Source organism: Acinonyx jubatus, chromosome A3 (genome assembly GCF_027475565.1).
Source record: "Acinonyx jubatus isolate Ajub_Pintada_27869175 chromosome A3, VMU_Ajub_asm_v1.0, whole genome shotgun sequence".
Lineage (NCBI taxonomy): Eukaryota > Metazoa > Chordata > Mammalia > Carnivora > Felidae > Acinonyx > Acinonyx jubatus.
This window is the reverse complement of record NC_069388.1, coordinates 24,736,884-24,753,311: the sequence shown is the minus strand read 5'-3', so window position 1 is coordinate 24,753,311 and position 16,428 is coordinate 24,736,884. Positions and strand designations below refer to the sequence as shown.

The 16,428-nt window shown below is 47.7% G+C and overlaps 1 protein-coding gene across 3 annotated transcripts in view; it reads left to right on the top strand.

The window, feature by feature from the left end:
- ZNF341 (zinc finger protein 341) overlaps window positions 1-16,428 on the top strand; it is a 46,541-nt gene that overhangs the window by 6,841 nt on the left and 23,272 nt on the right. Inside the window, exons 3-9 of one of the 3 annotated variants that reach the window (XM_027069879.2) lie at window positions 941-1,137; window positions 4,286-4,435; window positions 7,833-8,084; window positions 11,875-12,070; window positions 13,430-13,520; window positions 15,461-15,654; window positions 15,887-16,077. In XM_027069879.2, coding sequence (XP_026925680.1) covers window positions 941-1,137; window positions 4,286-4,435; window positions 7,833-8,084; window positions 11,875-12,070; window positions 13,430-13,520; window positions 15,461-15,654; window positions 15,887-16,077 — 1,271 coding nt within the window. The remainder of the gene's footprint in view (window positions 1-940; window positions 1,138-4,285; window positions 4,436-7,832; window positions 8,085-11,874; window positions 12,071-13,429; window positions 13,521-15,460; window positions 15,655-15,886; window positions 16,078-16,428) is intronic. The other 2 variants (XM_027069881.2, XM_027069880.2) reach the window with 2 other exon arrangements.

Genomic DNA, 16,428 nt, shown 5'->3' with positions numbered 1-16,428 from the left:
TCTTGATCTCAGGGTCCTGGGTTCAGGCCCCCACTGGGCATGAAGCCTACTTTTAAAAAAAGAAAAAAAAAAAAAAAAAGAAAGGAAGTTGCATAGGCAGTATACTGTTGCCCTTGTCCTATTGGTCAGAATTTGGTCACATGACATGTTTAGCTGCAAAGGCTGGGAAATACAGTCTTTAATGAGATGGTCATGTTTCCCACTAAAATTTGTATTACTGTCTAAGAAGGAAGAGTAAATACTGAATGACAAATAGACATTCCTGCCATAACATGTCAAGTGCTTGGCACAGTGCATGGCCTGTGGTAGACCCCCTCAATGGGTGGTGTCAGCTATAGCTAATCATTCATTTAGTCTTCCACTCATTCAACAAATATGCCAGGATTATTGCAGTTCTGGTAGTAAGTAAGACTTATTTCCTCCCTTTCAGGAGACTCATAGTCTGGTGGTGCTGGGAAAAGTGTGATATGCGAGGAGCTGTGGTGACTAGCTTTAGGAAGGCTTCCTGACATTTGAGCAGAATCTTGCAGAATGAGTTGTTCTGAGAGAAGCAGCTTGGCAGAGAGAACAGGGCCTGCGGAGACATAGAAAGTCATGTAGGCCATTTGGGGACTGGTGAACAAACTCAGGCAGGATAAAGATTCCGAATATCTCAACTTTGAAGTGCACCCACTCTACTATTTCTTGATTTCTGATTTTTTGATACCTGGGTAGTTGTGGCTGGATGTTCCTGCAGGTGCCTGTGTGGTTTTGAAATCTCCCAGGAAGCACAATCTTGACATTTGTTACACGCACACTGAGTCATGGGTTGCTGTTAGGTTTGCCATGCTTATGGTCCAGCCACAGGTTTTGTCCTGTTTCTTATTGTGATGCCCTCTCATTTATCTTCCCTTTTATCATTGTTCCTCTCCCTCTGCTACTGTATGGATGTGACCCCTAGATGATGAGGATGTCTTTCTCTGCGGGAAGTGTAAGAAGCAGTTCAACTCGCTGCCAGCATTTATGACCCACAAGCGGGAACAGTGCCAGGGGAATGCCCCACCCCTGGCCACAGTCTCACTGGCCACCAATAGCATCTACACGCCTTCAGCAGCACCCACAGCAGTCCAGCAGGCCCCACCTCCTGCCAATCGCCAGGTATTCGTTCGTTTGTTTGTTCATTCATCTGTTCAAGTCTTTTTTTGAGCATCCACTATGTGTCAGGCACTGTGTGGGCACTGTTTTGGACACGTACTTTTTTCAGGATGTTAAGCGCAGAGAGACGGGAGGTTTTGCCATTTTGTATATGGTACTTGGGGAAGAGCTCTGGGAAGAGGTGCCATATGAGCAGAGACCTAAGGAGGTGAGGGAATGAGTCATGCTGCTACTTTGGGGAAGAGTATTCCGGGAGGAGCTGTCCGCAAGTACAAAGGCCCTGAGGTGGGAGTATGCAGGGTTTATTCCAGGAACAGCAAGGAGGTAGAGTGGCCGGAGCTGAATAAGTGAGGAGGAGGGTGGGAGATGATATGATCAGACAAGGCAATAGGGGGATCCTGGTGAGCATGTGGGCCTTACGGGCTTTTATCCTGAGTGAGATGGGAGCCTTTGCAAGGTTTTGAACACAAGAGGGACATAGTCTGGTTTACACCTGAACTAGATTACTCCGGCTGCTGTACAGAGAATAGATTTTGATGAGAGTCAAGAGAGAGACCCAGGAAACGCGTTAGGGGGCCATTGTTCCAATCCAGGCAGTAGGTGGTGGTGGCTCGACCAGGACGGTGGCAGTGGCAGTGGAGAGAAGGGAGGAGGTTTTGGAAGTATTTTGAAGGTGGAGCCACTAGAGTTTGTGGATGCATTGGATGTGAGAGATGAGATCAGGAAGAGTCCAGGGTGATCCATGGCAGAGGTGGAATTGCCATTTACTGAAGTGGAGGAAACAGCAAGATTTGGTGGGGCTGTCAGGAATTCAGCTGGTTATGCTGGATTTGAGATGCCCATTGGACCTTTAAGTGGAGGTGGTAAAGATGCAGACAGATAACACAGGTCTGGAGGTCAGGGGAGAACAGAACACCCTGGGTCAGGGGCTCTTAAAGGGATTAAAGAATTCTTAGAAAAGAGGCTGGACAGGGGCACCTGGTGGCTCAGTCGGTTAAGTGTCTGACTTCGGCTCAGGTCATGACCTCACCGGTTCATGAGTCTGAGCCCGCGTCGGTCTCTTTGCTGCTAGCCTGGAGCCTGCTTCAGATTCTGTGTCTCCCTCTCTCTCTCCGCCCCTCCCCCACGCACACTCTGTCTCTCTTGAAAATAAATATTAAAAAAAATTTTTTTTAAAAAGAGGCTGGACATGTCTCAGGATGCCAGGTCAGGGGGTCAAATTTCCTTCTGGCTTCCTCTTATCTCCTTATTCCTTTAAAACATCATCTCCAAACGGGGGCGCCTGGGTGGCTCTGTCAGTGAAGCGTCCGACTTCGTCTCAGGTCATGATCTCACGGTTCATGGGTTTGAGCCCCATGTTGGGCTCTGCGGTGACAGCTCAGAGCCTGGAGCCTGCTTCAGCTTCTGTGTCTCCCTCTCTCTCTGCCCCTCCCCTGCTCTCGCTCTGTCTCTGTCTCTCTCAAAAATAAATAAAGATTAAAAAAAAACTTAAAAAAAAAAAAACATTATCTCCAAACAAAAAACATATCTCTATCTATTGTATAGACATAATTCCTGCCATCAGAATAAAAGCATTCACCCCCAGATTCAAAGGACTTGCAGACTGAAACTTCTCAGGTTGCCACAGACATCTAACACAAAACATAATGATTCTTCCCACTTCTTGATTATGAGTTTGTTAGCAGAAAATATTCCCTCTCCCCACCCCACCGTTTTTTTTTTTTTTTTTTCCCAGTAAAAGGAGAGCGGGAAATTCCTTTACTCCTGGGCAAGGAAATAACTTTAGAACATAAGCAGTTGGCCCATAGGCAGACTTGAATCCCCTGCTAAGTGACTTGGATGGACGTGGATATCTTTTCCCATTTTTTGTCAGCCTAACTAACGCATGTGACATTGTAAAAATACTTGTGAGCCAGGATCTACATTGCCTTTCCCGGCCATAACATGGGGCATCATCTAACCTACCCAGGCTGTCCTTACGTGGTTGAGGGACTCTGGGGTCCGGGGGCCAGCTGCCGTGTCCCCAGAGGTCCCAAAGAAACAGGTGACCTAGGATGATGCCAAGAGCCTGTCAGTAAAGAAAAGCAACCAATAAAATAAAAACCCTTTACTTCTACTTTGAGAAGTCACTGTATGTTTGACACTCTCTTGTAGGGTCTGCCTCTCGTCCTCACCAGTACCCTCGAGAGCATATTATTTTTATTATCAATTTGTATGTTTGCAAGTAATACATATTTCCCATCTCCACTTTAAAAGTTAGAATGTTACAAATCAAGGTCCCTTTGGCACTATTCCTTTTCTCTGCCCCCCTGCTAACTATTGAAGGGTATCCTTCTTGATCTTTTTTTCTTTTTTAAGTTTATTTATTTATTTTGAGAGAGAGAGTGTGTGTGTGCACACATGGGAGGGAGTGGGGGAGAGATGGGGGGGTAGAGAATCCCAAGCAGTTTCTGCACGGTCAGTGCAGAGCCCAGTGTGGGGCTCAGACTCACGAACGGTGAGATCATGACCTGAGCTGAAATCAAGAATCAGATGCTTAACTGACTGAACCATTCAGGCACCCTTTGACCTTTTGAGATACTTTCACATACTTATTTAAGTGCCCACAGGAATTATATAGTACTTTTAATAGTACAATAATACTTTTGTTTTAGAATTTTTAAATTAAGAATACGTAATCTGCATGTTGTTATGTAATTTTATTTTTCATGCAGTACTTTTTATCTGCTGTGTGGTATTCTGTCTTATGACTGTATTGTATTTTTTACTCCATTTCCCCTTTGATGGACACCAAAGTTGTTTCCAGTTATTCGCTATTAGACCTAAGGCTGCATAGAATACCCTTGTTCATAGACTCCCTGTGAAATGTGTGAGTGTTTCTCTAGGAGAGATACCAGGAAGTATTATTGCTGGGTCATGGAGTATTTATCTTACAGGGAGGTATGACTTATTCTCATTTCATAGATAAGGAAACGGAAGTTCAGAGAGGTAGAGTGACTTGCCCAGGGCCACACAGCAGGGAGAAGCAGAGGTGGAAATGAAATGCAGGTCTATGGGATTCCAGAACCCAAGTCTTTTGCATCATGCACTGTTTCCTTCCAGAGCCTCAGACATGTCTCTTCTCTGTCTCTTTCTCATTCACACTACTCAGATCTCCACGTACATTACAGTACCCCCATCCCCGCTGATCCAGACGCTGGTGCAGGGAAACATCTTGGTGAGCGATGATGTGCTCATGTCTGCCATGTCAGCCTTCACGTCTCTGGACCAGCCCATGCCCCAGGGCCCCCCACCCGTGCAGGTAAGGACGGGGCCAGCTTCTCAGGGGGTCTTGATTCCAGGACTACATGTTAACTGCTATGGATTCAGAGCCTTGTAGAAAGAAGAGGGGTTGGCCTTAGCTCTCTCTCATGCTGAAGAGAGACTGTCAGTAGCACCTTGGCCTGCCCCACTGTGGGTAGGGAAGCTGTCATTTCATTCGGGATTCAGAACATTACTTTGGGGTTTCATTGCCATTATCTGGCTACTTTGACTCCTTTTTTTTTTTTTTTTAAATAAGTAGGCTCCATGCCCGGTCTGGGGCTTGTACTCATGACCTCACAACCCCAAGATCAGGAGTCACATGATCTCCTGACTAAGACAGCCAGGCACCCCTCCTATTTTTATTCTTAACAGAAATATTTCATGTCCATTGGGAAACAATAGAAAATACACAATAGGAAAATAAAAACAAAGTTTAATTACTCATAATCTGGAAACTAGAGAGACATAGTAACTGACTATAATGTATAGTTCTCTTTTGTTTTTTGTTTTTTTGCCTGCTCTACTGACTGAGCCAGCCAGGTGTCCCTGATCACTCTATTCTTTTTGCAACCTTTCTGTAGGTTTGAAAGTTTTCAGAATAAAAGTTGGGAGACACCTGGCTGACTCAGTCAGTAGAACATATGACTCTTAATCTCAGGGTTGTGAATAGCCTGTTGGGTGTAGAGATTACTTAAATCTTTTTTTTTTTTCATTAAAAAAAAAATGTTTATTTATTTATTTTGAGAGAGAGAGAGAGTGCGAGCCAGGGAGGGGCAGAGAGAGAGGGAGAGAGAGAATCCCAAGCAGGCTCCATGCTGTCAGCACAGAGGATGCGGGGCTCCGTCTCCTGAACATTGAGATCATGACCTGAGCTGAAATCAAGAGTCGGTCACTTAACTGACTGAGCCACCTAGGCGCCCCCAAAATAAAATCTTTAAACAAATGACAAACAAAGAATAATGGGGTGCCCGGGTGGCTCAGTCGGTTAAGCGTCCAACTCTTTGATTTCAGCTCAGGGCATAATCTCAGGGTAGTGAGATCGAGCCCCGAGTGGGGCTCTGTGCTTGCAGTAGCATCTGCTTAAGATTCTCTTTCTGCCCCTCCCCTGCATGCATATGGACGTGCTCCCTTTCTCTCTCTCTTTCTGTCTCTCTCTCTCTCTCTCTCTCTCTCAAAGAATAAAAGTTGGGAAGTCAATCAATTAATCAACCATCCACACTCTCCACCCAAAGAAAACACTACTAGATTTTTGGTACCTGGTTTTCCTGATCTTTGAATGCAAATAGAGATAGAAACAGCTTTTTATATAAATGCATTTATAATATACATATCCGTGTAAATGGACCATGTTATACTCACTGTTCCGAAACTTGCTTTTTTTATTTTGCCTTTTGCTTAAAGTCATTATCTATGCCTACAGTTCTTTTTTTTTTTTTTTTTTAACATTTATTTATTTTTTAGAGACAGAGAGAGGCAGAGCATGAGCAGGGGAGGGGGAGAGAGAGACACACACAGAATCTGAAGGAGGCTCCAGGCTCTGAGCTGTTTGTTAGCACAGAGCCCGACGTGGGGCCTGAACTCACGAACTGCAAGACCATGACCTGAGCTGAAGTCGGGCGCTCAACTGATTGAGCCACCCAGGTGCCCCTATGCCTACAATTCTATATCAGTATTTCCCAAAATGCTCCTCAGAAGAGTGGCTCCTTGGGATTTTTCTAATATAAAAAGGATCTCTGGTCAAACCAGCTTAGGGTGGAGGCATTCTACTTCTTCTCTTGCCCTGTTCCTGTTGTTTTCCTGCAACAAAACACTTTTGTTTTTTGTCATCCCAGGTTTTTCCCAAACCATGTTTGACTGTGGAACCCAGGGAACTGTAATTAAGAGGAGCACCCTTTATGAAATGCTGATCACCATCATATATATATATGTGTGTGTGTATATATATATATACACATATGTATTTTTTTTTTTTTTAGTAAACTCTTTGCCTAGCATGGGGCTTGAACTCATGACCCACAGATCAAGAAGTGCATGCTCTAGGGGCACCTGGGTGGCTCAGTGCATTGGGTATCCAACTTGGGCTCAGGTCATGATCTCATGGTTCATGAATTCAAGCCCCACATCTGTCTTTGTGCTGACAGCTCGGAGCCTAGAGCCTGCTTTCAATTTCGTGTCTCCCTCTCTCTCTGCCCCTCCCCACTCACACTCTGTCTCTCTCCCAAATAAATACACCTTAAAAAATATATTAAAAAAAAAAAGTATTGAATGCTCTATCAACTGAGGCGGCCAGGCATCCCTGACCACCATCATTTTAATACCTATACAAGATTCCATCATGTGTGTGGACCATCCTGTATTTAACCAGGCTTCTGCTAATGGCCATGTAGGTCACTGCCATTTTTTGCTGTTATAAAAGCTACTGGAGAATCATCAGCGTACAGATATCTTTGCCCATCTGCTTGATTATTTTTGTGAAATAAGTTTCTAGAAGTCAGTGGCTGTGTTTCAGGGGTCTACAGCTACCTACACATTCAGTGCCTCTCTAGAAAGACTCCCAGGACTTGGGATGGTTGTACTAGCGGTTTATTCCTGACAAAGGATACACAGCAGGATCAGCAAGGAGAAAAGACATCAGCTGGAATCTGGAGGAATCCAGGCCTAGGTTTCTACTGTTCTTCCTCTTGTGGACATAGGGAGAAATTACGCAAAACACTTCTTTCTTAGTAATCTCCACACCCAACGTGGGGTTCGAACTTACAAACCCGAGTTCAAGACTTGTATGCTCTTACCAACTGAGCCAGCCAGGTGCCCCACAAAACGCTTTTTCCTTCAGCAGTGAAGAGCAACAATGTGTATGCATGCTTCCGCCCAAGAAGCACACCTGCAATTCAAGGGCCAGGACTTTTATTGGGGATTGGTCGTGTGGGCGCCACCGTGACCAAAAGTCCATACTCCTAGAAGGAAAGGAGGTGTTCACCATAGATCACACTGCCCGTACAACAATCTAGGTGATCTGGTACAGAGTAGTCAGTGCCCTAGTGAGCAAAACAGCCTCACCGATATAGGCAGCCTTCTACGAGGCAGGTTCTCAGATGCCGTTCAAGAGCCGGTCCTACAAGTAAGTCCTCCTAAAACAGCAACACCGGGGCTGCTGTATGGGCCCAGCCCTGTACAAGCTGAGCCATTTTTGTGGACTTTCATTGAGAAGAGGGGTAACAGCGCCTGGCTGACGCTTCCTCTGTATTCTTCCATGAGTGTTTCCGTGCCTCCTGTCAGCCCTGTCCTCTGAGCTGCCTTGTGAGGGGCTCCTCTTTCCACGTGGCTGGCTAAGACAGATGTCCTTCCTCACTGGTATCAAGAGGGTGTGGCACTTTAATTTTCTCTTCTGATTGCAGAGCAGCCTGAACATGCATTCCGCACCCAGCTACCTCTCCCAGCCTCCGCCACCTCCCCCACCCCCTCCACCACTGCCCCCACCCCCACCACCCCAGCCCCCACCACCCCCGCCCCAGAGCCTGGGCCCCCCCGGGCGTCCCAACCCTGGCGGAAATGGCGTGGTTGAGGTGTACAGTGCCACGGAGCCCCTGGCTGGGAGTGGCACAGTGGAGATCCAGGCATTGGGAATGCAGCCCTACCCACCCCTGGAGGTGAGCAGAGGCCGGGGCTTGGGGGGAGGGGAAGGAACTGGTCACGGTCATCATGGGTAACCGGAACTTTTCCTGAGCACCAGCTCTGTGCCACATGCTGTGCCTGAGACAAAATCAGATCAGGGAGAGATCACATCATGGGAGAGAATCAAGCCATTTAATTTAATCAAGCCATCATGCCCATAAACGTGAAATGTGAACCATGAGAAGGTGGCACGAAGCAGAGGGTTATGGCAGAAATACAAGCTGCCCTCAGGAAGTCCTCAGAACAGTCAGAACACCTGTGTTTTAGGGAGAGGATTCCAAGAAATGATCGATGTGATCATTGGTCAATGATCAGTTGACCAGTGATCAATCTTACATTTTGAACAAGCTAGATGTATGGGTTAGTTATGGCCGAGGAAGAAATAGCCACAGAACCTCAGTGGTAGATGGCAAACCCTGTTTATTGTTCTCGCATCTATGCGGCTTGCTTTGGCAACTCTGCTGATCTTGGCTGGGCACTCCTAGGTGTCTGGAGATGGCAGCTGTCAGCTGCTCTAGGATGGCTGGGGTGGGACAAGTTGGCTGACCCGGCTCTGCTCCAACGCATCTGTTAGCCTCCAGCGGGTTAGCCAGGCATGTTCTTACTGCAGTGGTGGGGGTGCAGGAACACAAGCAGAAATGTTCGAGGGTACCTCTTGAGGCTTAGGCTCGTACAGTGTCCCGTCTGTTGGTCAAAATAGGTCACAAGGCCAGCTTAGATTTAAACAGTAAGGAAACAGATGCCAAATCTTGATGGGAAAAGCGGCAAAATCACACTGCAAAGGGCATGGGTCCTGGGAGGGGTAAAGAACTGAGGCCATTATGCAATCAGTGTACCATATGTACCACACTGATTCCCTGCTGAAGAGCTCTGAGCTGTAAGTTCAGGGTGCTAAGAGTTCAGGACCTTCCCAGACACCAGTGCTGACTCATACTCAGTCTGGCCATACAGACATTCCGTGTCGGGGAGCATGTATATCTAAAGAGAACCAGAGCAATGGGAAAATTCTACCACCAGCCATGTGATGTGATGAGAGCCTGCAGGAGATTCGCCCTAGCCTGAGGGAATAGAGCAAGCTTCCTTTTGTTGACTTAAAAAAAAATTTTTTTTTTGAGTCAGTGAGCTGCCGAGAGACTAAATAGTGGCCCGGTAGGTGAAGGGGCCAGCCCCGGAGGAGCCTTCCCATGGAGATGAGGGTGCTCTTTGAGCACAGGGCCTGAGCCTTCTTTGTTTTGGCAGCCTTAGCACCTAGCGGAGTACCTGGCCTGTGGTACACCTGTAGTAGGTATCTGAAAATCTGAAATAGGGCCCTCTGACTTCAGTCTCCTCTCCTCTGAAATGGGAACTCCCCTTGTAGAGCTGTTGAGGGTAATGAGAGCAAACCCAGTGGCAGTCACATAATTTCTCAGTAATGACTTGAAAGGTGAATTCATCCATGTGATACCTATTTACTGAGTGCTGTATTGGTCAGGAAAGTAGGAACCCTTCTAGGCATTTCTGGCAGAGGGATTTAATACAAAAAGTCAGGTGCTTACAAAGCTGACTTCAGAAGGGCTAGATGGAGCAAAAGGCAGAGTGGGCGAGCGGCACTGATTTTCAGGTTCACGGTTGTTGCTTGGCCCAGAGGACCAGGAAGCTACTGCTGCGCCCAGAGGTGGGGAAGCTTTAGGATTCTGTTGCTGCCCTGCCATCCTTGAGGCTGGTGGCCAGGAAGGGAATGTAGAGTTCAGCCAGCCCCTCCAACACTCAGGACTGCAAACCTTGTCTCCCACCACGGCTGCCAGGGGAAAGCAGTTTCTACTTCCCCTCTGCCTTCCAAATCTCATGCAGGTGCTTCTCATGGGCAGAACCTAATCTATGCTCAGAACCTTGCTGGCAAGGGAGTCTGGGAATGCACGTATCAGGGGAGGGCATGGAAGGGTGTAAGAATGGTGCCAAGGGCCAACAGACAAGATCCAACAGAAGCACCTACTGGTACCATATCAGATGCCCAATACATACATCTACTGATGTCAACTCTTTTGGTTCCTGGACCCAATTCCAAAGCTGGGTGGGGTCCCCCTCCCCCCCCCCCCCCCAGCCAATGCCAAGCAATTCTCAGACACCAGTGCAGTGTCTAACAATTCAACTCAATTCTGATGTCATAAGCCCAGAGATCACAGCAGATTCCACAGGTTAAGGGTTCAGTCCTGCAAGACTGCCCTCACCCTCACTTTATCCCGTTGCAAGCAACCTGTGCTTCTGACGGACAGGCTACAGATTGGAGGTTCCAGCGACCTCCTCCTTAGGTTCTGTTAATTTGCTAGAGCAGCTCATGGGACTCAGGGGAACATTTACATTTGCCAGTTTGTTAAAGGATGTAATAAAAGATAATGAATCAACATCTCAGTGAAGAGACACATAGGGTGAGGTGTGGGGAAAGAGAAGTGGATCTTCTGTGCCCTCTCTGGTTGTGCCACTCCCTCCACACTTCCCTATGTTCATCAGCCTGGAAGATGTCCAAACCCAGTCCTTTGGGGTTTTTATGAGGCTTTGTTACATAGTCACGGTTAAGTCATTGGCTATTGGCTGATTCAACCTCCAGCCCTTCTTCACTCCCCAGAGGTTGGGGTTTGGGACTGAATGTTCCAACCCATCAGTCATGTGGTTGGTCCTCTTGGCAACCAGCCCCCCACCCTTGGGTCAGGGCCAAAAGTCACTTTTGTTAAAAAAAAAAAAAAGTCACTTTCATTAATAATAAGACCAAAAAAAGACACCTATTTCACTTTTATGGCTCTGAAGCATTTCCAGGAACTGTGGATGAAGGCCAAGTATATGTGACAAACATATTTTGGTCATCTGAATGAACAAGTATGCGTTTCTTATATATCATTATGTTATAATGCATACATGAATTCATGGATTCAAAAATATTTATTGAATGCCTATTTTGTGCCAAGGATTACTCCAGGCTTTGAGGACTAAATAAAAGTAGACCAAAAGTCCCTGCCTTCACGGAACTAGGCAGGTAATAGATAAGTGAGTAAAATACATAATTTGCTAGCGGTAAATCTACAGAGAAAAATAAAGCAGAGAAGGCTAGGGAGTGAAATTTTGGATAGGCCAGCCTGGAAAAACCAATGAATGAGGAGTACATCACTGATTTAATGAATTCTTCACAGTGCCCCAGTGTCATGATGTAAGCTTAGTGTTAACTAGGTTTGAGTGGCTCAGAATTTATTTGGTATGTCAGTTCTCAGTTGAGAACTGCTGGCTGGTGTGGCATCAGGCAGGGTCAGTTCGGGAGGGGGTTGCTGATGAGGGCGCAGCCCCTCCTGACTTCCTGGTTCTCCTGTGCTAACAAACTGCTGCTAGTAACAGCAGTAATGGCAATAAGAGCAGCTAATGTTTATTGAGTCTTTACCATATGTCAGGCACCGTTCTAAGCTCTTTACATGTTAACTCATCTAACCTCACAACAACCCAGCCAGAGGAACACTCTGATTATCCCCATTTTACAGATGTCAAGCTGAAACAGAGATGTTGAAAGACTTTCCCAAGGTCACTTAGAAAATAAGTGGCAGAATCAGCATCATTTGAACCCAGATGGCCTGGCTCCAACGCTGCTTCTAGCCTACTGGCTCCATGAAGTTCTAAGGGATTAGGATGGTGATGTAGGCGGGAAGTGACTGAGATTAGCCAGGGCTACAGTGAGCGTCCCCCTGGCGGGTACAGCTCTTCTCCATCCTTCCCAGGCCTCTCTCCCTAATTGTGCTGTCCTTCTAGGTGCCAAACCAGTGTGTGGAGGCTCCAGTATACCCCACCCCTCCGGTTTACAGCCCCGGCAAACAGGGATTCAAACCGAAAGGACCAAACCCTGCCGCCCCCATGACCAGCGCCACTGGGGGCACGGTGGCCACCTTTGACTCCCCACCAACGCTGAAGACCCGAAGGGCCAAAGGTGCCAGTGGACTCCCAGAAGGTGGGCCTGCAGCCTGTGATGGGCATCGTTCCTCACCATTATCCTGTCCATAAGGCTGCTTAGTTCTGGTCTTTCCTTTTATGATGGTTAGGATTGAGTTTGGTTGCATGTAATGGAAAATCCAAATTAGAGTGACTTTAAAATGATAGAGTTTTATTTATTTATTTTTTTTGCCTGTGGGAAACAAGACCAGTGGCAGGCAGTCTGGAAATTGTGTGCCTATATGGTCATCAGGCCCCCACATTTGTGTCTTTCTGCTCTGCTGTCACTAGAGCAGAGCTTCTGTTATCAGGGTGCCTCATCGACTAATATGGCTGCTGGAGTTCCAGTCATCAATTTCATATTCCAGGCAGTAAGAAGGATAAAAGGGGCATCTCCCAGCTTCCAGAATTTCTGCATGATGCTTTTATTTACATCTCATTGGTCTCAACTTAGTCACATGAGCCTGTCTAGCTGTAAAGGAAGCTGAAGTGTCACTTTTAGCCAGGAACACTGATGTTCCCATTATGCAGGGGATTTATGAGGAGCAAAGGGGGGCAGTGGATATCAGGCAGGCAAGCAACAATGTCTGTCGCCCCTTCAGAGATGCTAGCAAGGGACAGGAGGAGTGTCAGAAAGTGGTGGTGGAGGGGGAGGACACAGAAATCAAGAATTTTTCAGGGGCTTTCCAGTCAACTACCTCCAACCTTCCTTTCATAAATATCTGTGTGCCAGAGTCAGCATCAGGTACTGAGGATCCAGCATTGTGGTCCATGATTTCTCTGACCTCCGTTACAGTTAATGGAAGAGACAGACAGGGAAAACAGGATAACCGTTTATGGGTTGCTCCAGGCAGGAGATTGACAGGGTTCTATGATTGAGAATACTGGGGAGAGACTAGAAAATGCCGCTACCTATCCATCTAGGGATGAGAAGGAAGCAGCTTTGTGGCCCTCTGAGGGATGAGCACACCAGGCAAGGGGGAATAGCTGGTGTAAAAGCCCTGAGGTGGGACCATGCCTGAGGTCTTTCAGGGTTAGAAGGAGCCCACCGCAGCTGGATGGAGAGAACGATGAGGTTAGCAGGAAGCAGAGGATGCATAGCCCTGTAGGCCCCAGCAGAGAGGTTGGCTTTTATCCTAGGGCAGAGGGGAGCCTTTTGGGGGTTCTCTCTCTCTTCCAGCCAGAGCATGTTCCCTGGGCTTTCCTCCTCCAGGCACTGTGAGAGGCTCACTCCATCCCGTGCATTTGGGGATCTGGACCTCCCAGAGTCTGGGCTTTCTGGCCCCAGGCCCAAGGGGTAGAGTGTCAGGAGGTTGCTCTTGTTGCCCTCAGTTGTACCCCCAGCCTCACCTTCCCCTGCCCCCACCTTGTTTTTCAGCTGCAGGGAAGCCAAAGGCTCAGAAACTCAAGTGCTCATACTGTGACAAGTCGTTCACCAAAAACTTCGACCTTCAGCAGCACATCCGCAGGTACCACCGGGTGTGGTGGGCCAGGTGGCTCTGGCGGGGGCGGTGGGAGGGCATCCACAGTAGAAGCAAGGCTCCCCGCCCAGGCCCCTTGGCCAGGGTGGTGACCAAGGCCCCATCCACCCTGTCGTGGTTCTCAGACCATTGGGCCAAGTCAGGATGGTTTTCCCTCTGCTGTTGGGAGCAGCAGGAGGGATCTGTGAAAGCTGTAGGGCCCGTCCTCTCTAGTGGGGACAGCCCGAGTGGGGCGAGGTGAGGGGAGAAATGTACTTGAACTGTGGGACCTTCACAGGTGTGAGGGGTGCCTCAGTCCTCACCTCTGCAGAAAGGACCGACCTCAAGAGCTGCCATGATCTGCGAATAGGACTACGAGTTCTGCTTACTCGGGACAAACCGTGATCCCTCCTGTCCCAAGAACACACAGGGAGCCCCTCTGGGCCCGGGTTTTTCCATCTGTGAAGTGGAGGGGTGAACTTATTTGGTGTTTCTCACAGAACGAGTTGCGTTGGTACCTGAGATGATTTTAGGTGGTTTGTAGATATGGTGTTGAGAAGTTCTGAAGGATACAGGAAATTATTCAAGTATTCGCTTTTCGGTTTCTTTCAGTCCTTAGAGAATCAAAGGAGAAAGCCTCAGTCTAGTGCTAGTCTGTCCTGAATGCCTCTCCTATACTTGCTCGTCTTTTATAGCAAAGAGAGAGAGAAGGAGAGAGCACATGGATGCGTGTGCACGTGCACAGGCTCAGATTCCAGTCATGGCAGGCAGCAGCTTCTCACTAGACTAGGGCGTCTCAGCCTTGGCACTGTTGACGTTTTACATCACATCATTCTTTTCTGTGAGGGGCTAACCTGTGCCTGGCAGAGCGTTTAGCTGCATCCCTGACCTCTAACATGAATTAGATGCCAGCGACACCCCTCACACCTCACCTGTAACAACCTGAAATGTCTCCAGACATTGCTGAATGTCCTCTGAAGGGCAAAATCAAACTCGGTTGAGACCCACTCGTCCACACTAGTGTGTTCAATAGAACTTTCTGCAGTGATGGAAATGCCCAAATTGGCACTGTACCCAGTAGGGTAGCCAATAACCACGTATGGCTGTTGAACACTTGAAATGTGGCCAGTATGACTAAGAAATGGAATTTTTTCTTTTAAATTTAAATCATCCTGTGTGGCTTGTGTCAACCTTACTGGACAGTGCAGCTTTGGGTCTTAATACTGTTTTTTAAATTGTTGCATTTTTTTTGGTTACTTTGTATTTATGACAAGTGGTTTTCCATACACAATAACAACAGGAAGCTCAATTTTTAAATTATTTTGAGTTTTAAAAAAGTGGGTTGATTTGAAGGAAAATACTAAATAATGATACAAATGCTGTGCTGTGACTATGCTATTTCTCCTTCAAATAATAAATCCCTATTTAGGGGCGCCTGGGTGGCTCAGTTGGTTAAGCATCTGACTTTGGCTCAGGTCATGATCTCACAGTTGGTGAGTTCAAGCCCCGAATCGGGCTCTCTGCTGTCAGCACAGAGTCTGCTTCAGATCCTCTGTCCCAGTCTCTCACTGCCCCCCGACCCCGCACCTGCTCGCCTTCTCTTTCTTTCTCTCCCTCTCAAAAATAAATAAACATTTAAACAATAATAACCATAAATCCCTATTTGGATGGGCTTAACCAGTTAGGAAATGTTTTCTTTCACAGTATGAGATGGCTACAGAGAAGGTCAGCTCCAGGGCTGGTTGACTCAGTAACTCAGTAATGTCACCAAGAGCCCGGGATCTTTCTGTCTCTGGCCTGCCTGCCTCAGCAAGAGGGCTTGACTTCATGGTGTCAAAAATGATGGCCAACAGCATCTCTGTGTGGGCCTTGTTGGGGGCTGTGAGCTCCTATGTTGAGGTCACATCCCGATTCCTACGTAAGGTGCTGACAAGCTTTGTTTCCTACAGCCACACCGGTGAGAAGCCCTTCCAATGCATTGCATGTGGCCGTGCCTTTGCCCAGAAGTCTAATGTCAAGAAACACATGCAGACTCATAAGGTGTGGCCCCCAGGGCGTAGTGGTGGCACTGTCTCTCGCAACTCTGTAACTGTACAGGTCATGGCCCTCAACCCCAGCAGGCAGGAGGACGAGGAAAACACAGGTAGGTGGAAGTGGGGAATACCATCGTTCCCATACCTATCCTCGGAAGCTTCATGGGTTTTATTCCTAGCTGTGTGACCTTGGGCAATCTCCTTGACCTCTCTGGGCTTCAGTCTACTTTATGCATAAAATGGGGCATCACATGAAAGGAGGGATGGCAAGTATGCATGGCAGACTGTCCTGACTCTTCTTCTGCACTTCTCAGTGACTTCCTTCCCTGGTTTTCTCCACAGGTTTGGGCCAGACCCTGTCGGGTGCCCCACAGCCCCAGGCCTTGCCCACAGCAGGTGAGGATGAGGGGGACAAGCTGGAGGCCAAGCAGGTGGTCCTCATCGATAGCTCCTACCTGTGCCAGTTCTGCCCCAGCAAGTTCAGCACCTACTTCCAGCTCAAGTCCCACATGACCCAGCATAAGAATGAGCAGGTAGGTGAGTGGTGGGCAGCGGGAGGCCACAGCCACCCTAGTTGTGAGCACTGGCTGCTGCTGAGGTCTTGAACACTGCTCAGAGAGGGACGGGAGTGGGCCTCAGTTGCCGTGAGCTACCATCTAACCACCGGGATAGGCAGGCCAAGCTTCCCCTCGCTGGGTGGGGCTAGTTCACTGGGCCATTATGGTGCGAGGCCAAGGAAGGAAGCCCATCTCTTATTAGGGGTCATATAATGGAGGAATTGGACATGAGAAAAATTCTTAATACCCCAAGAAACTTTAATGTCTAAAAACCTACCCATGGGGATATAGGACCACAGTCTTTTTTTTTTTTTTTTTTAATGTTTA